This window comes from Myotis nattereri (assembly GCF_964212035.1).
Source record: "Myotis nattereri genome assembly, chromosome: 3".
Taxonomy (NCBI): domain Eukaryota; kingdom Metazoa; phylum Chordata; class Mammalia; order Chiroptera; family Vespertilionidae; genus Myotis; species Myotis nattereri.
The window spans coordinates 32705500-32726235 of NC_138077.1; the positions used below are offsets into that span (position 1 = coordinate 32705500).

At 41.2% G+C, this 20736-nt stretch overlaps 1 protein-coding gene across 1 annotated transcript in view; it reads left to right on the forward strand.

Moving 5' to 3' along the window:
* FNDC3B (fibronectin type III domain containing 3B) overlaps positions 1–20736 on the forward strand; it is a 332113-nt gene that overhangs the window by 62287 nt on the left and 249090 nt on the right. Inside the window, exon 2 of the mRNA XM_081085667.1 lies at positions 5512–5650. Coding sequence (XP_080941793.1) covers positions 5540–5650 — 111 coding nt within the window. The 5' untranslated portion in view covers positions 5512–5539. The remainder of the gene's footprint in view (positions 1–5511; positions 5651–20736) is intronic.

Below are 20736 nucleotides of genomic sequence, written 5' to 3' on the forward strand. Positions count from 1 at the left end.
CTTTGGGGCATATTTGGATGGAATTGAATGTCTTACTAACACTGAGGATCTGTTCATTTTGTGTTTCAGAGTGCCCCGCCCCCACCCTGCCATTAGTGCAGGAGTTCATTTGGTAATGCTGGGTCTTGCTCATAGGTAACGAAGGTAACAAATAACTTGCTCTCCCTTAGGAGGGAGGGAAGTTAACCACAGCACTCACGTGGCATCCTTTCTCTGTCAATCAAAAGAACAGAACTGGCAGGGCATGAAGCAGTTGTGGTTTTAGTGTTAGGATGTGTGGTTAGAGGGAAAGGTTGTGAGGGCCTGTGGTTGTTACCAGATTCTTTGAAATGGCAGTAGGGGTAAGAACAAAATAAAGAATAGGAGTGAAATCTTGCAACTTTGGGTGATAAGAGAAAAAAAAAAATCAGAGGAATAGAAAAAGGCATTGTAATAGAGATAATCTACTTTATATTTGTTCTGCGTTTCATAGCACATTTATTCTTTATTTGTAAAGTACAGTGGTTTAAAGAATGGATTCATTCCTTATAAGAACTCTGTTGTGTGTGAGGAGGACAGTTGTGGATGTGGGATAGCCTTGAATAAAATGCATGAGTTCTGGGGTAGGTTTGGCCAGATGTATATCTGTATACATCTGTCCAGGTCAGAAGGAACCCTGACCAGGAAAATGAGTATTTTGTCAGGCTGGTTTCTCCTGAGACTTTCTGACTGAAATGAGAAACAATTACAGCTCAGTTATCCAGAGATCACGCTTCTCCACTCAGTTTCCCTCAGAGCTGATAATCAGCAGGTGGTCCAGGACAGTGGTATAAGGCACAGGGGTCATTTCTGAGACCCTGCGAGAGACCGATCCTCTCTGTGTGTGCACAGAGCTGACAAACTGGCTTCTGAGCCCAGGAATAGGTAAGACAGCAAATTTAGGATATGGCCCTCAGATTTAAGGGTGTGTGGATTGTGGTGCTGCCTAATGAGGAAGAGAGAATAAAATAGAAATTAAACATAACTCAAATTAGGGATGAATTTCTCTGGATATGTTAGGTCAAAATGCTTCAAAAACCCTCTGGTACCACATCCTGGGGCTGAACGCACTATTGTTATAAACTATGATCCTACATCCCTAAGAAAACATAATAAAGTAGGAAATGTGGGATTTCCATCCATAATCATTATAGTCCAAGTTAGTTTGGTTCTTAGAGTTAAGTATTTGGATAGTAGACCTTCCACATTCATAGCTTTACCTTTAAATTTCATTTTGAAAGTATTGTCAGCTTTTTCGGGTATGTCTCATTCTCTAAGCATTGGGGTTGAGGCACACCTGTTGCAGTTGAGTAATCTAGTTTATGTCTAGATTACCAGTCAAAACAGAGCAGACTCACTTTTTTGGGGGAGCTGTTATTGAATGATTGATGCATGGTAAGCCTTCCCAGGTCTCCTGCCCCAACCTAACCTTTTATTGTCAATGTGAGGGACAAGTGGTTTTCCCTTCCCAATTTACAACTTGAAGTTTGGCTTTCTGTTTGTATTTGGAAAACCAATTACTTTTTCTCCCTTCATCATTAGGGATAACCAAAAAGATACTATTGTGTATCTTAAGTTTTATATTTTGTATCTTTTTTAATTCTTCCTGCCTTTCCCTTGTCCTTTCTATAGTCCATGGCACTAAATCGTTTCTGTTCCATGATAATGTAGGAACAGGTGGGCAGGCAGTATCTTGTTAATAGCTGGGCATTATCTTGCCTAGAGATAATTTATTGCTTTTTCTATTTCTCTCTTGTGTTCCAGGCAAATGAAAGTATCCTCTGTATGTGCATGGAGTGTAGAAATTGGTATTTAAACATTGTTGGCTGTGTAAACTATATGAGCCTCTTACCTTGTATTCCCGTCAGGATAGTCTGGTTTACCTTTGGTGGAACTCTTAGGGCTTAGGAAACAGGCCTTGTATTTTAGCAAGCTGGTGGCCTAGGGAAAAGCAGATCAATAAATTTGGTTATAAGAAGTGAGACTCATGCAGGGTTCACAGTGGCTTATATTCACTTAGTTCATTTTTCCATTTTTCTCCTTAAAGGTGTAGTCATTGGGTGGCTGAGTTGAGGCATTACAAGTGTATGTTTATAAGTTCCCATTGTAAACTTGTCTAAGGAGTGACTGTGCATATAGTGATTGTGACTTTAAAAAAATGTACAGTTCTCCCAGTCTTCTCCTCTCCTCCCTTGGTCCAATAATCTGTAATAATCTCTGCACATTTATGACTGTCTAGTAAAAAAAACAAAAAAACAAAAAAGGATCCAGGCTTTTTTTTTTTTTTTTTTTTTTTTTTATGGCACAGTTACCCAAAGTTGCCTATATAGTTTTCAAAAGCAAATACAGTTGTCTATTTGTGCCAGTGGACTTGATTTCCTTAGGGTTTTTTTGCAACTTTGTGTGGGTCCCCATACTCTCCCATCATATATATATATATATATATATATATATATATATATATATACACACACACACACACACACACACACTAGAGGCCAGTGCACGGGATTCATGCACTGGTGGGTGGTGTGGCCTGGGGGGGATTGGCCACTGTGGGAATGGCTGGCTGTGGACCTGCCCTCTAAGCAGCTGTTCCCTGGAGCGCCACTCATCCCAGTCAGCTGAGTGGCACTCCCACTGTGGGAGCACACTGACCACCAGGGGGCAGCTTCTGCGTTGAGCATTGTTCTGTCATTCTGCTGTTGGGTCACTGGGCTTTTATAATATAGGATGAGACATAGGTGGGTCTACTGGCCTATACCCTATGCTACCTTGCGCAGCCTGGAGTTTAATTTCTGAACTTGAGCTTGATACCTGTGCTTAAGAGTGCTACCTACAGGGGTTAGATGGCATATCTTATTAATAGCAAGTCCCATTGTTTTAATAGGATGCCAACTAGAAGGTTTCTTAAATTGAAATCGTTGGTGTGAGACATAATGTTGGTGTTGAGACATTCTTTGATATTAGGGGTAGGGGACCAGGGATGCCTGGATTTTACATCAGATCAAAATTATCTCTTCCTACCCAGTTCCTGTGGTCCCTGTCCAACAAACAGTGAGTAATAGGAACAAAATAGCATTGTTAATTTAATTTGAATCTCAATCCCCAATATTGAAAACTACAGTTAGCTAGGTTGGACCAATTGGAGCATAAGTAGCTTCATCTCAAAGCAGGTTCTGACTAAGGACCTTCATTCCACCCCACCCCACCCGCCCAACCCCTAAACTTGCGTCATTATTTCCTGCCCTCTGGCCCTAATGTAAGGACCTAGGGCAGCCGGCCTGCAGGCCGGTTTGAAATGAATAAAACTAAAAAAAAAAAAAAAAGACCGTACCCTTTTATGTAATGATGTTTACTTTGAATTTATATTAGTTCACACAAACACTCCATGCATGCTTTTGTTCTGGCCCTCCGGTCCAGTTTAAGAACCCATTGTGGCCCTTAGTCAAAAAGTTTGCCCACCCCTGACCTAGGGGCTGAAAGGACCTGGGGGCAGCCCCTGAGATCACTGTACTCCTGCTGCTTTATTGGGTGCAAAAAGAGAGAGCAGGTTCCACCATTATGCTTCTCTGTGAGATGACCAGGACTGCCCCACATGGATGAGGGCTTTGGCACTCGCTACTGTAACAGAGAAGGGAGAGGAGACAGAGCCATCATCTGTACCATAATCTTACCAGCAAATACCTTAGGACTCTTCCTTGGGAAGAAGTGAGGAAAAGGTAGAAGTGAGCATGAAGAGCTTCTTCACGTTTATCCTCAGACCATTAATTTAAATTACTGCCCTGCTTATCCAACCTGCAGTTTTGAAGAACATTAATTAAAACATTACACTTAAGAAATAGACCTGTGTAGTATCATCAATCTGAGGAAAAGCAGCATTTTTTCCCTCATGCACTGGCAGAATAAGGTATGTTAGAAAAGAAGTTGAAATGGGCCTCAGTACTCTATCATTTGTCCTATTCAAAATCAAACAGTGATGTCAATGGAATTGTCTTAGTTAATTTTATTGTGGAAGGATCTGTTTCCTGCATCAACTTATGTAATTTTATTTGCTTAGGAACTGAGTAATTACCTCATAAAACAGTATGATGGTACTATTAACACTGAATTTTAAGACCTGTTATTATAGAATGTGCTTCCCTGGTTGGGACAAGACTTCACTGTTTGGTACTTAAAGTAATTAGTTTCTCTAAATGGGGTTATAATGAATAGTGTAAAATTTTACCTATTTAAAATAAAAAGTTTACAATCTATTGGGTGGCTTTTATGCATCATTTGGTATTTTCAGGGAAGGAGTTTCTTTTCAGTGGGATTGGGGCAGTATATTTAATGTTCAGAATGGAGGATGTTCAAAATGAGGGGAAATATTTTATTTCTATCACACCTAAGACAAATCTGAGGCCGTTTTTAAAGGAGTTGCCCCACTGCTGTGCCTGATTTGGATATCGAGTATTAAAAGACCATGGAATTTGAAATTTTGGGGACTTTGTTATGAATGATAAAAAATCTAACTGAACTATATGACAGTGGGTTTTTGAATTAACTTAAAATAGTGCACATGTGCTTATTGGTTTATTGTTTTTTGTCTATGCTGTTAAAAAATTTTTTTGCCATAAATTTTAGCCATAACTGAATATGTAAATAGTTGTGAAAGAATGTTATAATTTAAAATAGGAATTTATTATTTCCCTACTGTTGTATTGAAAAGCTAGATATTGGTGGCAAGTACCATTATGAAATGAAAGTGGGACTTGTGTTGTTTTGGATACTTGTGTGAAAATTGTTTATTCTGTTGAAACAATGGAATCTGCCTTTTGGCTCAGTTCTGCACAAGGTGCCATGGGTAATCTGAGATACAGGAAAGTTCAAGATGTACACAAGTGATAAAGATGTAAATATACAGCAGGCTAAATTCAATTTAAGGAAATGACGGGAGAGAGATAATTAGGAGGATGATTAATTACCAAATTAATGGCAAGGTCAGAAATTGTAACAGTTGCAGCATAGGTGGTTAACCTTTGTTTCTTTGCTGGAATTAACTGATTATGTACAGTATTTTGATCCAAATAAAAGGGAAAAACCGTCCTTATAGGCCAGTTGACCTTTTTTTCTATGATTACCTTACATCTAATGATACCACCAGTTTTTGTTAGACACGTTGCCTTTTGAAAACATCATCTCATTCTATCCTGAGAAAGATCCCTGGAGTAGGGTAGTTAGTATTCTTCATATATTTTTAAAATGCATACGTAAATGACAATGTTGAGGCATGGGAGGTTGCATTCAGATGGCTGCTTGGAGACTATCTGTGGTCTCCTAGTTGAGGCTCTTCCATGTACTTTAACCCTCCTTGGCCTAACGGGAATATAATACCCTATCATAAAATAATCTGAGTTTCAGTTGACATCAATGCAGAGCACTTAAATTGTGGTAAGAGGTGACTTTTTGTGGTCCTGAGTACTTTTTAAAAAAATGGTGGTTCTTTTGCAGGGAGCCAGTTGAGTGAAGTTCTCCATGAATGTACGTCACAATGATGATGACCGACCAAATCCCTCTGGAATTGCCACCATTGCTGAACGGAGAGGTAGCCATGATGCCTCACTTGGTGAATGGAGATGCAGCTCAGCAGGTTGGTGTAATAAGAGGGAAATTTAAGACAAATTATCTAAGGGGAAAACATTAACCCAGTAATTGTTTTGAGGTGGAAAAATCTGTGATTTTTGAACATGAGTAGTTTTAGAGGTAAGTGCTTTTGTTGTAGAATTACTATATGATTTTTTAAAACATGAGAAATTGTTGTTTTTGAGAACAGCAAACCTTACCTCATCCAGTTAATATTCTCGAATATAAAAAAAGTCTCATTTTTGAAATGAATCATTTTGAAAATATGCACAAGTCTTTGGAATAAAATGTTACTCATGTCATATATTGTGCTTTTGACTGGTTTGCTTGGTTGGCCAGAGCAGGACACTGAGAGTGTGGGTCAGGTTTTGACCTTACCCAGGGGGTGACTGGCCTTGACAAGATGCAGAGATTCCTGTGAGTCCGCCCTGGCTCCTAGAGCAGGCCTTCCACATGTAGAGCTTGTTACTCAACATTACAGAACAGACAAGTTATTTTTGAACTCATCCATGTAGCATTTGGGGAAAAATTTAAACAGTAAGTAGAACTTCTGTAAATTATTAGAGACTGGACTATTCTGATAACATTAAATTTGTCTTATTGACTACAAAAACTGGGTTTGCTTAGTCTTACACTAATTAAATATCATTTTGTCTTTGTGCAGTTTTTTAGAACCACAAAAGTAAAAGTCTTTGTTCTATGATAAGTAGAATTGGAAACAATTGCTTAAAAATATTTACCTAAATATATTAATAATTCAAATAAGTTAATCAGTTATTTTTTACATCAGTATGTTCCCCTCACCCCATCTATCATAGCACAATAACACTCTTTACCTATCATAGTATGTTAATACTTTGTATATAACTCTATTGGATCTGATTTTGCTGCTTAATAATTTGTTTGTATTTTCTTCTGCATTAGACTGTGAACCTCTTAAGAACAAGGAACATCTAATAGGTGCTCCATGAACATCTGTCCGTTGAATACATTTCATCCCTTCTTACTAGTGATGCAGACATCTCTCTTTTGACTTCTCAGTCTCCCTTTCTCTCTCTGCTGGATCATTTTCATCAACATAGTATAATATCTTTTATCTTAAACGCATGAACAACTACACCTCTCCCCACCCACAAAACAAACCCCCACCCTTGATTCCACATCACCTTACCACCTTACATCTCTACTCCTCTTACAACAGAACCTCTGTTTCCTACCTCCATTGCCTTTCAACTCCAGAGTCCACACCTGGGTCTTCTCACCTTTTCCGACCAGTCTGTTGGCTTTATCTCAGGATCATTTCTGAAACCATATTTTGCCATGTCTACCTTATTTCCACCACCACTACTGGACTTAGGCCAACATCTCTCACCCGGATAGGACAGTCCTTCTCACTGGTCTCTCTGCTTTTATTTTCCTTCTGCTCCACCAGAAAGTATTTGCCACATAGCAGTCTTTCGAGTGATCTAAAAACATACATTGTGTCATGTCACTCCTGTTATACCAGTAGTAAAATCCAAGTGTGTATCCTGGCCTGTCAGACTTACATGTTTAGTCCTTGTCTGTCTGTCTGTCTGTCTGTCTGTCTCTCTCTCTCTCTCTCTCTCTCTCTCTCTCTCTCTTTAAAATTGATTTTGAGAGAGAGGGAGGGAGAGAGAGAGAAAGAGAGAGAGATCGAGAGAGAGATCAATTGGCTGCCTCCTGCATGCGCCCCAACCAGTAATCGAACCTGCAACCTGGGTATGTGCCCTGACCAGGAATCGAACCCACCATCCTTTGGTCTGCAGGACAATGCCCCAACCAACGGAGCCACACAGGCCAGGGCCCTTGACTTTCTCGTCATTGTTCTTCCACTGCTGTGTCCATTGCTGGTTTCAACATGCAATGCTTGGTCTCCCTTCTTTTCACTTATTAAAAGAATATAAAAAGACTTAGAAAGCATCTTCTGTCTCCCAGATGTAGTCCTGTTTGCACATGTACTTAGGACACCTGAGACCTCTTATCCATGCTACTGGGTAGCATTTTAGTATTCTGATGATTTCTTCCTCATTTCAGTAATTCAGTTTGCACAGAACAGCCTTTTATAGATTATGAACCAGCATACAGAGCCCTTAGTTATAGAATTATTCAATAGTCAATAATCTCCTTTGCACCTAGAAATGACTAAAGACTGGATTTCCTCAGAAGGCCTTGTGGCATTCCACTACTCTGTGTATCTACCTAATTAGAAGCTGCTTAATAACTTTGGTTTATAAAATCACATTTTTAATTCATCTGGGACTTTTTCTGTAAAGATAAAAAAGGGAAAATCTACCTGTTCTATAAACAGACAAATACCAAGCTTTCTCAAACAGGACAGGGCACACTTACTCTAAAAAATCTCATTGGGAGGAAATGTTTCAGTTTCTAATTAGTAAATATGTTTGTGCTAGAAGTATTAAAATTTATAGGTTATGTGGGCCAAACTATGTGGGCATTAACCCTAAATTTCCCATAATAGGTCATAATTGTTAAGTGGGCAGAGTGTGTTTGGAACATCTCTCAGCAGGACCAACCTAAGGATTATCACGCATTGAGGTTGCCTCTGTTGCCACCTTGGCTCAGCCTGGGCAGTGGGTATGTGCCTGACAGTTTTCTTCCTCTTTCTGACCCAGAGTCCCCACCCTGTATCTCCCTTATTTCCTCAAGCCTCCTAACATTTACCTTTGGCCTAGTTAAGTGTGGCCAAGTCCCCTGGGCCTGTGTGTGGAACCTGGGCGAAGGCACAAGGGGGAAAACTGACTCAAGGAGCAAGCTAAATCAATGATGGAGAAATGCCAGACAGGGGGTAAAGAAAGAAGAAAGGGATAGGGGTCACCAAAAGGGCAGGGACCAAAGGTGAGGGCCCAAGGATCCAAGAGTCTTGGACTGTGTGAGTTCTGAGTGCTGGCCTGGGCATCTGTGGGTCTTTGCTGCCTGCTCTTAGGAGCCTGTCTGGTGTGCTGCTCAGGGGCTCTGTGTTCAAGGATCAGGCCCCGGACGCATCGGAGAGAATGACCTGTTCTAGTGTTTTCAGAGGCTTTTACTGTGCTGGGCCTCTGAGGCGCAGGGTTATGGCTTCAGTGATGGACCTTGCAGGCATTGTCCAGCAGACCCGTGGGGGAGGGGTGACATTTTAAGGGAGGCCGCACTTGAGCCACCTCACAAAGTAGACTGTTGTAAAGAGCCGCCCACTGGCTGCGGGGCCCTGCCTCTGCATTTCTGTTAGGAGTCCGTATGGTGAAGCTTACCTTGTCTGTGTTTACAGCATTCTTAATACTTTGCAGCTGTGCAGAGGACATTCTAGTTTCTGTGTATGCAAAAGAACCACCACAGTTATGAGAAAGCTCTTCCGTCCCCACAGCCGCTCTCCTGATCTCTGCCCTGTTGGTTAGAATTTAATTAGTATGAGTTCTTGGCAGGCTTCTCTGCTCTGTTCTGGCTCTCAAACTAAGAGACTGGTAATTTTCATTGACCGAAGTCATGTGAAGTTTGAATCCTTGGGTTGTCATTTTATATAGGTAGCAGGAAAAGGAGGGTTCTTAGCTTAAAATGAAAAGCCATCCTCATTATGAATGAAGATTTAAAAAAATACATATTACCAACCAAATAATGAGCAACAGCAGCAATAACAAGCATAATACGGACAGAGAGCAATTTAACAGCTTTACTTAATGGCTATATGGAGATAGTATATCTGCTTGCTATGTAATTCACTTATGTAGAGTATACAATTCAGTGGAATTTACTCTGTTCACAGAATTGTGCAACTATGACTACAATTAATTTTAGAACATTTTAATCAAACTAAAAAGAAATCCTGTAGCAGTCTCTCTCCATTCCCTTTTCTCCCCAGTTCCTACGCAACCACTAATGCTTTCTGTCTCTGTAGATAATTTGCCTGCCCTGGACAGTTTATGTAAACGAAATCATTCCGTGAAATAAGATTGTAGCATGTATGAGGACTTCAGACCTTATTTTTTGCCAAAAAACATTCCATTGGATAGATATACCACACACGTTTTATTTATCCACTTATCAACTGATGGATGTTTGGGGTGTCTCACTCTTTGGCTACTAATAATGCTACTGTGAACTCTATGTGCATGTTTTCATTTCCCTTGGTTATGTACCTAGGAGAGAAATTGAACACTTACTTTGAACTATTGTTTTTTAAATAAAACACCTCTGCTTCTCACGATAATTTCGTCTACTTTGAATAGATAACACAGCTAAATAAAGTTTGCTTCTCTTACTATGCTAGCTATATTATTCTTGAGTTATAAAAAAAATCAGGTTTTGACCAGAGTTTTTGTGTGTGGCAGTATAATTTATAGTGCATGCCCTCTGGTAATCAGAGTATCAGAGCCTATGTTGACATTTTCAGAACCTAATGGTATATTAATTAAACTGTCTTTGACTTTTAGCACATCTTGGAGATTTAAAAATGTAGCAGCTAATTTTGAGCATTAAAGAGTAAACATCAGTCAAATTTCCAACTTTTTTATTGGTTTTAATAATCTCTGAGGAATAATTATAGCAGCCACTAGTTAAATAAGGAAATTATTAGGTTCAGAACAGAAGTGTTAACATAGCGTTTCTTGATTTGCTAATTTAATCTGTGACATTTATAACCTTCAGGAGGGTGGTCACATGCCACTTTATATTCATTTTCTTTCTTTTCTTCTTTTTTTGTTAATCCTCACCGAGGATATTTTTTTCCATTGATATTTAGAGAGTGGGAGGGAGGGGGAGAGACAGAAAGAGAGAAACATTGATGTGAGAGAAACGCATCCATTGGTTGCCTCCTGCACTGGCCCTGACCGGGGGTAGGGATCAAACCCAAGCCTGGAACCGAGGTAGGTGCCCTTGACTGGAATTGAATCTGAGACCCTTCAGTTCATGACTCGGCGCTCTAACCACTGAGCAAACCTGCTAGGGCAATATTCTCATATTCTTAGGGACTCTTCTCATGTATGTATTGATTAGGGGCTGTGGAGTGGAAATAGAATTAAATGTCTCTTGGTCCTGACTAGCTAGCCTTTAACATATCTTAGAGGGCACGTAGCACATGTTTTGTTTGTCATACTTATGTCTCTGTTTTTCTTTTAAACGTGCAGAATATTGATTGCTAATGAGTGTTCCTTATCCTTCTTCAGGAAGTAGCTCTCCTTAAATATAAACAGAAAGCTTGTCTCTTCTGCCATCTCAGCATAGCATGTTAACAAGCTTGCCCTGGAAGACAGAAGGTTAAAGTTGCCTCAGCCATGTGCAATTCTCTTGACTTTGCCTATTCCTGTTGCTCAGCACTTAGGATGTCATTTTATTGAGAGTGAGGTTTTTCCCCCCTTTTGTTTCTTCTCTTTGAAAGTCTGTGTTTCCCCTGGACAGAATACACAGCCAGACTTTTCCTGGAGTTTCTTTGGACTATGCATTTCCAGACAGCACATTAAACATATTAAAACTTTCCACATTCAGATGGTGCTCGTCATTGGCGTGTCTTTTACATCAACTGTGCTTCTCCTACTAATCCAGTGACCTTTTCTGTTCTGGTTGATATCTTCTTAATAACTCTTCCCCTGACAGCTTCCTTCTTGCATTGAGTAGTTCAGATCCTCTCAACACACAGGTTTACTCTTTAAACACACAGATAGCCACTGTGTCAGAAGGACCCAGAAAGAGTTTTCGCTCTCAGTGTGGTGTAGAAAAATGAATAAACAGTTCTTGGGAAGTTTGCCCAGGAAAAAGAAGGATATTCAAATGAGAATGGGACTGGCAGTTAAAAAAGAGGCTGTAGCTTTTGCTGAATGACATAGAACCGCTCCTTTAATGATAGAATCCTATTTAGAAGCTGGGGCGTGGCTTGAAAGTAGAAAGAGGCTGGTCACATGTTGGGTTTGGAAAACCAAGTATGGGGAAGCTCAGTCTTGGGTCAGATTCTTCAGCATCAAGATGTAGAGAAATGTGTAACTTGTGCAAATGTTGAAAGAAAATTATTATTGCAAACTACCTTCCACATTCTCTACCACTCAAACTTATAAAGACCTCTGGTGTCAAGATATTGTCAGTCTCTTTGAGATTTAGAGTAGAAAGGAGGATTGAGGGGGTAGGGCTTATGACTGAATTAAGAAGTGACTGAATAATAGATTTGTTCATTTTAATAAGCATTTATCAAATGTTTTCTATGCCAGCATTGTATTAGGTGTTGGTGACACAAAGGTGAATAAGACACTGTTCTTGCCATAAATGAATGAGCAATCTAATTGGGGAGCAAAATGTCATTTAATACCCAAGGGGCTGTATTTACACATCTCTGGTGCTTGGATTGGGGAATATAATAGTGTCCTGGGACCACAGAGGAGGGATGGAGCAGGGAGTGGGATAGGCAGGCAGCACAGACCAGGCTAGGGAAAGTGTCTGTGGGGAGGCTGAGTGTGGACAGAAGTGAACTTGAAGTGAAGTCTAGGACTATTATTCAAGCTTTGCATGTAATGTAATCAGTTTCTGTTTTATGAAATGAGAACAGTTTGTAGGGATAGCATACTTCAGTGGAGAGCTAATATTAGTAGCACCCTGAACAGACTATATCTGTACATTCTATGATCTCTTTTCTGTAATCTTTTCTTTTCAGCATTGTTGTTAGTGAATCTGGCTGTCCTTTGGTACATCCAGCCTGGGGTCCACCCTTGGCCTCTTGATGTCTGTTCCTCAGAATTACTGAGTCAGCAGACGTTCAGATTGTGAGCATCCCTCAACCAGAGTCACAGTCCAGCAGCACAGGCACCACCCCTGCCTCGAAGGGCCTCCTTTTGACTGTAAAAAGGGTGTGAGTTTATACCGGTCTGTAGTCTCATTTTACAATCCTCTCTGCCTTGCGTTTGCCAAAATTCTGCTCACTACAAAGGCTGCCGAAAAGGCATAGTCTATGCATAATCTCAGTCTCATAAAGGAAAATGTTGATGCCATATTATCAGAGGGTGTTGTTAAATTTGGCACCCACAATAATTAACGACATATGCCGTATAATTATGACAGCTCTGAGCTGTCTGGGTTGAGAGACACTTCAGAATTTAATTAGCCGAAGGCAATAATAATAAGATACAAGATGTAGTCAGTATCCTTCAAATGGTAGAAATTGAGCTGCCTTCAAAAAGAAGAGGATTAAGGAAAAACACTGGCGTGGCAAGGTTGCACTGCAAAATAATGGCAATTTTAAACTCCCCAGTGGTTTTACCTTTATGATTGTTTTCAGCATGGTGCACTCTTTGTCTAGTTGCACTGTAAACTCTGGGAGAACAGGGACTCTGTCTCTTGTTCACACTTTGCCTGGCGTCTGAGGTAGCATTCAGTAAATCCTTCAGAAGAGATGAAGGATGAATGAAATGAACAAATTCAGTTCATCTGGATCTGGGCTTGAAGTCTATGTGGTGCATTTGTCATATAGACTTTTAAAAAAACCTTTATAGGTAACAAAAAAAAAAGTGCCAATATTTAAAAATTGGAAGATTTACATACAGTTTAGATCTCTCTGTTTATCTGGAAAACCCAGAAGATCTGATAACACGAGGCCGTCTGCACACTTTAACAATTGACTGGCAGAAGGTAGCAGCTGCTGCTTTAGTTGGGGAATGTCGTCCTCAGTCCCCACTCTGTGCTCTTCACTCCGCTTCCCAACTGGCCTGGGCTCCATGCTCATCTGAGTTTGGAACCGGGAAATGGTTAACTTTTTTACCTTTGAAATTACATCTTGTGTTCATGCATGTGGTGATTTACATGTAACAAAATATTTAAATTTTTTTTTTTCTGGCACACTCATGTGTATCACACTGATGAAGTGATTTTAAGCCTCCTAGTTTTCTATTTTCTTTATGGCTTGTAAAATGAACTAGTGTGGGCTTTGGTCCACATGGTTTTGTACAAGGGGGTCAGTTATGTCTTACAAGTTAGGGCCCAGGTGTTGTTGTTTTTGGCCTCCGCTCTTCAGTGAACAGTATTCGAGCCCCTAAACAGTGCCACATTGAGCCTCACCAAAGCATAGGAAGGGCAGAAGAAACAACCGGGCGCCTTGGTTTTAGTGTTTACAGACCAGTTAGGGGGCATTAAACCCAGATGCAAGGTATCAGCGTTCCAAGGGCAGAGATGCAAGTACTTGTGTTTATAATCTTTTTTACAGTTTCCAAGAATCAAGTCTTCTAAGTACTTATTGAAATAGAAATTTTTTAAAGTAATCTTTTCCTGGCATTACCTAGAGGAGGCATTTTTTATTTAAATCACTTCTATAGTAACTTTCTTCTTGAATAAAATTAAATTAAACCTCTAATTTCTGTTATTTTTTTTTTTTTTTGAAAATGTGTATTGGTCACACTGAATACGATGTGACAGCCATTGATGTATCTCATAGTGCAGTAAAAATATACAGACCCACACAGAGGAAGAAAAGATGGGGCAATTCTTCATCCAGAATGTGTTAAGACATATGTTTGCACATAATTGTTTTCATGTAGGCGGACTCTGCTCTTTTTTGTCTAAAAATATGAATACATATAAATTATATATGTTACACTCCAAACGTGACAATAGTGATCAAACTGCATAAAGTTAGTAACATTAATCTCTAAGATCCAGATGCAATTGCCAAAAATAAACAGCCTGCCAAGGAGCCAATTGTTGAAGTGCCACAGTGTTGTATCTAGGTGATTTGGCATTTAGCTACCTTCAGATAACATTAGTTTCTTCATTTTAATTGGGATTGGCCAGAATTAGGCCTCTTAATAATCTTTTGGTCAGCTCTACTGTTAAAATGTTTAGCACAATCATTAACTGGAACAATTAATTTGACCCTGCCTCTCCTGGATCCACTCTTTGTTGCTGACTCTTTGCTTCTTGCAGTAGATGTGCACTTGGATAAAATGGACAGCCTGCATTTAGAAAATTACTTTGCCAGGGTTTCTGCTTTGCAAATCATTGGGCAGGTAAATGGAGATAGCAGAGAACTGGGGGTCTAGTTTTGGGGGCAGGTTGACTAGAGACTATTTATATCAGTCAAGCTGTCTTTAGGGTTCCTGTTCTATTATTTTAAAAAAAAGGGCAATCAATTTATATGAGTCAAAATTTATATTTGGAAAGAAATGGACTTGTGCTGTTACCTAGTTATCTTACTAGTACATGATTTTTAATATTTAGGAGGGGTTGTTAAAAAAATCTTCCAGAATTCATCAGTGAAGCATGTTACTTCACTAAAAAAAATTCCTTTGGTCTTTATATTGGAACTAGAAGACCGGTGCATGAAATTCATGTGGGAGGGGGGGAGGGTCCCCCCTCAGCCCAGTTTGCTTCCTCTCCAATCTGGGACCCCTTGGGGGATGTCCGACTGATCCCGGGGGTCAGGGCTAAACTGGCAGTTGTACATCCCTTTCACAATCCTGGACTGCTGGCTCCTAATCGCTCACCTGCCTGCCTGCCTGGTCGCCCCTAACTGCCCCCCCCCCCACCTCTGCTGGCCTGATCACCCTTCACTGCCTCTGCATGCTGGCCTGATCGCCCCTAACTGCCCCCACCCCCCCCCCCCCCCCCCGCCATGCCAGCCTGGTCACCCCTAACGGCCCCCTGCTGCCAGCTAGGTTGACTCCAACTGCCCCCCTCTGCTGGCCTGGTCGTCCCTAACTGCCCCCCCCTGCCAGCCTGGTCACCCCCAACTGTCCCCCTCTGCTGGCCTGGTTGCCGCTAACTGCCCCCCTCTTGCCGGCCTTGTCACCCCAAACTGCCCCCCCCCTCGGCCTAGTTGCCCCTCACTGCCACCCCTGCCAGTCTAATTGCCCTCACATGCACCCCCCACCAGCCTGGTCACCCCTAACTGCCCCCCCCCCAGCCTGGTCACCCCCAGCTGCCCCCCCCCCCCACCAGCCTGGTTGCCCCTCATGGCCCGCCTGCTGACCTGGTTGCCCCATGCAGCCTTCTGTTCATTCATTGGGTTGTCCCTCACTAACCCTCCTGTCAGCCTGGTCACCCCATGCAGCCTGCTTGTTCAGTCCTTTGGTCATCCCTCACTAACCCCCCTGCTGGCCTGGTCATCGGCAGCCATCTTGTGAGGGTGTGAGGGTTAATTTGCATATTACCTCTTTATTATATAGGATGTTGAGTTGTCCTTCGAGTTCATGGGAGAAACTATGGCACACTGAAACATGTGCTTTGGTTAGTGAAGTTGCTTGGTAGCTAAGTGGGACAGAGTTATACAACTCATTCATTTTTTCTGTTTTGACCAGTTTAATTGTTTTGTGTTGACAGAATGGGTCCTCTTTTTTTTTAATTGATTAAGGTATTACATATGTGTCCTTATTCCCCCATTGCCCTTCACCCCACCACTCATGCCCTCATCCCCTCCCCCCACCCAGTGTCTGTGTCCATTGGTTTGGCTTATATGCATGCATACAATTCCTTTGGTTGATCTCTTCCCCTTATCCCCACCCTCCCCTACCTTCCCTCTGAGTTTTGATGGTCTGATAAATGCTTCTTTATCTCTGGATCTGATTTTGTTCATCAGTTTATGTTGTTCATTATATTCCACAAATGAGTGAGATCATGTGATATTTATCTTTCTATGACTGGCTTATTTCACTTAGCATAATGCTCTCCAGTTCCATCCATGCTGTTGCAAATGGTAAGAATTCTTTCTTTTTTACCGCAGCGTAGTATTCCATTGTGTAGATGTATCAGAGTTTTTTAATCCACTCATCTGCTGATGGGCACTTAGGCTGATTCCAAATCTTAGCTATGGTAAATTGTGCTGCTGTGCACATAGGGGTGCATATATCCTTTCTGATTGGTGTTTGTAGTTTCTTGGGATATATTCCTAGAAGTGGGATTACTGGGTCAAATGGGAGTTCCATTTTTAGTTTTTGAGGAAACTCCATACTGTTTCCCACAGTGGCTGCACAGTCTGCATTCCCACCAGCAGTGCATGAGGGTTCCTTTTTCTCCACATCCTCTCCAGCACTTGTCATTTGTAGATTTGTTGATGATAGCCATTCTGACAGGTGTGAGATCATAATGCATTGTCGTTTTGATTTCTCTCATATAATTAGTGACTTTGAGCATGTTTTCATATGTCTCTTGGCCTTCCTTATGTCCTCTTTCAAAAAGTATCTATTTAGGTCTGTTGCCCATTTTTTGATTGGGTTGTTTATCTTCCTTTTGTTAAGTTGTATGAGTTCCCTGTAAATGTTGGAGAGTAAACCCTTATCAGTGATAACATTGGCAAATACGTTCTCCCATGCAGTGGGCTTTCTTGTTGGTTTCTTTCATTGTACAGAAGCTTTTTATTTTGATGTAGTTAGAATGGGTCCTCTTAAGACCGATCTTAATTCTCATCACCTTGGCAAAAAGGCCATATAAAAAATATCCTTAATGAATGACTTTTTCTTTATAATTTACTTGGTGACTTTAGTTATGACTGAAAATAAAGTAATCATAATAATAAAAGGCTAATATGCAAATGGTCATCACGCAGTGATGCCATAACGACCAATCAGCAGGGACTTGAGGCTGGATGGTGCCGGGCTGGAGCGGGGGACCTGAGGCCGTGCCCCCCTCCTAGTAGGGCTTGACAGGGGACCTGAGGCCACGCCCTCCTGCCTGCCAGGGCTTGACGGGGGTGGGACTGGCCAAGTCTGGGTCTTGCCCAATGGGGGTGGGGCTGGTCGGGTCTCGGTCTGGCACGACTTTGAGCCATGTGCGGGTGGGCGGGGACTTGACTCTGGGTCCTGTGGTGCACCCCAGACTCTGACAGGAGGGAGATTTTCATATACATTTTTCTAATTTTTCATCTCTGACACTTCTATTAAAGAGAAGGGACAAATAGCAATATTAAAATATTTCCTCTAATTAATTCCCTTTTAATGTGCACGAATTTCGTGCATCAGGCCACTAGTATAAAATATGAATATAATATGAATTAGAAAGAAATGGTAACATTTTTTTCCTTCTAACTGTTGAAATGGGATATCAGACCTTAGGCTGACATATACCCTTGTCTGTGAGTAATATCCGTTTTAAAGACTTAGGAAACCAATTGAGAATGTAGTTGGGTAATAGAGGTCATTATCCTTTCATAGATGGGTGTTCACATTCAGTTTCCTTCTGGGAGTCTTCCCTTTTCTTGTCTTTAAAGTAGTTTACTCATGGTCAGGCACTGAGAGCTTTGCCACTGTATTGTCTGCCTCTCCACACGGTGCCACTTCAAGCTGACTTGGGACTTTAAAGAGCCTGTACTAAGGAGCCCTGAAGATAGCCTCACACCATGTGTGTGCTCCTTCTTTGGAGGGTGGCAGTAGTTCATCTTCTAACAATTATTCTAAAACCAAGCAGGAAGTAGAGGATAAAAGATTTGTAAGGTTGACTCTTCCAGAGATTTTAGTGCCTTAAAAACAATGTAAAAGATATATTGAAGATTAGCTTTTTGACACTGAATGAATTCCCAGTGTCTACATAAATTTTTGCTATTCACCTCAAACTCAAATGTTACTTTGTAAGCTTGCTTTCAACTGTTAGTTAAGCGGTTATTTGTGGGCAGTAAGTCAAATTGTTGGAAAGAATGGTTTCTGTTTGATTTCTTTGTTCCATCTATGGTGGAGGGAAGTAATAGTAACTATTTGAGGGCCTGAGGTGCTAGGAATGGTGCTAAGCACTTCTATACATCATTTCATCCAGTAATCATAACTCTACAAGGCGATGATCATTTTTACAGACAGAACCAGAGGGCAGAAAGGTTAAGTACTTGCAGCTGGCAAATGACAGCACTGGGATTGGAATCCACTTATGTCCTACCTTTCAGGAGGGTAGGGTTGCTGGGTTAGGCATATCTCTGTTGTCCTGTGCAGGTAAACCGTCTGGAGAGACATGGGACTGGGTTCTGCCCAGTAGTAAGTGGTCGAGTTCACAAAGAGTACTCCTGTTTATTATATGACCTTCATGTTAGCTCTGGAAGGTGGCAGAGATTCTGACTCTGGAGCTGCTGGGAAGTGCAGACTGAGCAGTCCTGGTAGTGTCTGAGGCCTGGAGGCAGCAGTTGAGTTTGGAGGAGGAGTTGGGAGTGAAGTCATCTGAGGCCGAGCTCATGGAGCTGCCCCCTTTCTTTCCTTGGGGAATAGTTGTCTCCCTGAGATTAGCAGCAGGGGAGTGGTTCCCTTTGGGGTCAGCAGCTGCTGAGCTGGTGGTGAGCAGGCAGGGTAGCAGGCATTCCTCTCCTGTGGAGACTCACCCTGGGAGCTAGGAGGGGCCCTTTTTGTCTGCCTTCTTTTCCTCCCAGATCCAGCGTTTCATTTTCATTCAAGAATTACATCACCCCAGAGGCACAGTTTTTGTGTCTTAAGAAATCTAAAAACTTGTAAAACTTGAACCTATAAAATTGTTTGTTTTTCATTCTGAATTTGTAATTATTTCTCTGAAGTAATGCCAGAATAAAAATGGAAAAAAAAATCCAAGTTGGTCCTGAAAGAGAAAAAAAAAGGCCACTTTGCTGTATGAGCATTTCTTAAATCTCTCACCTCTGGGTATTCCTGTTCTCTGGGACACAGAATTGTGTCACCCAGTATTTGTATCATGAGCCGTGATACCACACCCTTTTGCTAGCCATTTCCTCTTTTTTTTTTTTTTTTTTAAGATTGATGAAGGGCTTCTTGGACTTTGACTCTCCTCAAGATGTTAATTATGTATTTCAAAATCAAGGGTTCTGTTAAAAATCACTTACGCATAGCTTTGGAAAGAGAACTAGAGACAGGGAGTTGCTTCAGGGGTGCAGAATATTGTTTTGGAGGCCTCGGGAAATCAATCTTAAGAGTTAGTTCATTTACCACCAGAACATATTTAGTCGGTGTATATAATAAACAAAAGAAGTCACAGTGTGCCTGGACATTATGTGTCCCAGATGAAGTTTAAACTTGGCTGCTTATACTGTGCTGATGTCATGGTGCATAAACTGGCCCTGAATTAGAGCCGTGCACAGAATCGGCTGTGTGCCTGTATGTGCTGAGGGCGTGCGCGGAGGGGAGGGACTGGCTGGAAAATCTTTGTCACGTTTTTCCTGCGTCGTCTGCAGAGACTAGTGTCAGCCCTGCATTTGGACTTGGTGCAGAATGAGGGAAGAATTGGAATAATATGTTCATTTGTACAAGTCAGCATGTGTATGCACTCAGAGATGTCATTCTTCCAAGACAGTGTAAATGCATTGAGCTTTCCAACAGTTGCTTACAAAGCTCTAGGACTAAAATGTAGAAAGGAAAATCTTCAAGCGTTACATGTTTGAAGAGTGTTTTCAGTCTGCTTGCCTGAAAACCCCAACTCTGGAGTTTTTCTTTAAACTTTGTAATGGTCTTAAGCATCCAGCTGTATAATTCAGTTCTCCTGAATTGTATGGTGCATAACCTCTCAACTTAGTTGCTTAAGTGTTTGTAAAGGCAAATGCCTGGTGCCCCTGGCCAAGTTTAATTCTTCCTGTGTGCTTTGAGAAGGCAGCTTATGGGTCAGAAAAGGGTCCTCTCCTGGAGTTCTGAGCACTTAATAGGAAATTTCCACACACTGTGGTGTTATTTTATTACTTTTTATTGCTGGCTTTCATTATGATAATGTTAATTAGAAGCATTTCCAAGTAATTCAAACCATTCTGTAGATATAAAGGGCTTAGATTTCAGAGCTTCGGTGAATGGATTCCAAAGTCACTGTTGTTGCTGGGATCCAGGAAAGCTGCACAGACCCTGGAATGTGAATCAGTTGGGAGGTGAAAGCCAGAATGTTTCCCAAACAGAAAATTTGGTCAGAGGTGAGAATTGGCTGGTTTTAGATCTTATTGAGAACATGAAATATGGCAGATTCAGTAAATTTTTTTTCTGTAAACACTCTGCTATGAGAGGCCACGTTTCTATTAACTGAGATTTGCCACTGGTAGAAATTTAAAGAAAAAGGAATATGAATAAAAGTTACTTAGTGAGCACATATTATGTGTAAGGCCTTGTACTAGGACTATACTAGGGTTGCTCTGTTTCTTAAGCACACATATGGGGTAGGTATTATCTATTTTTTCAG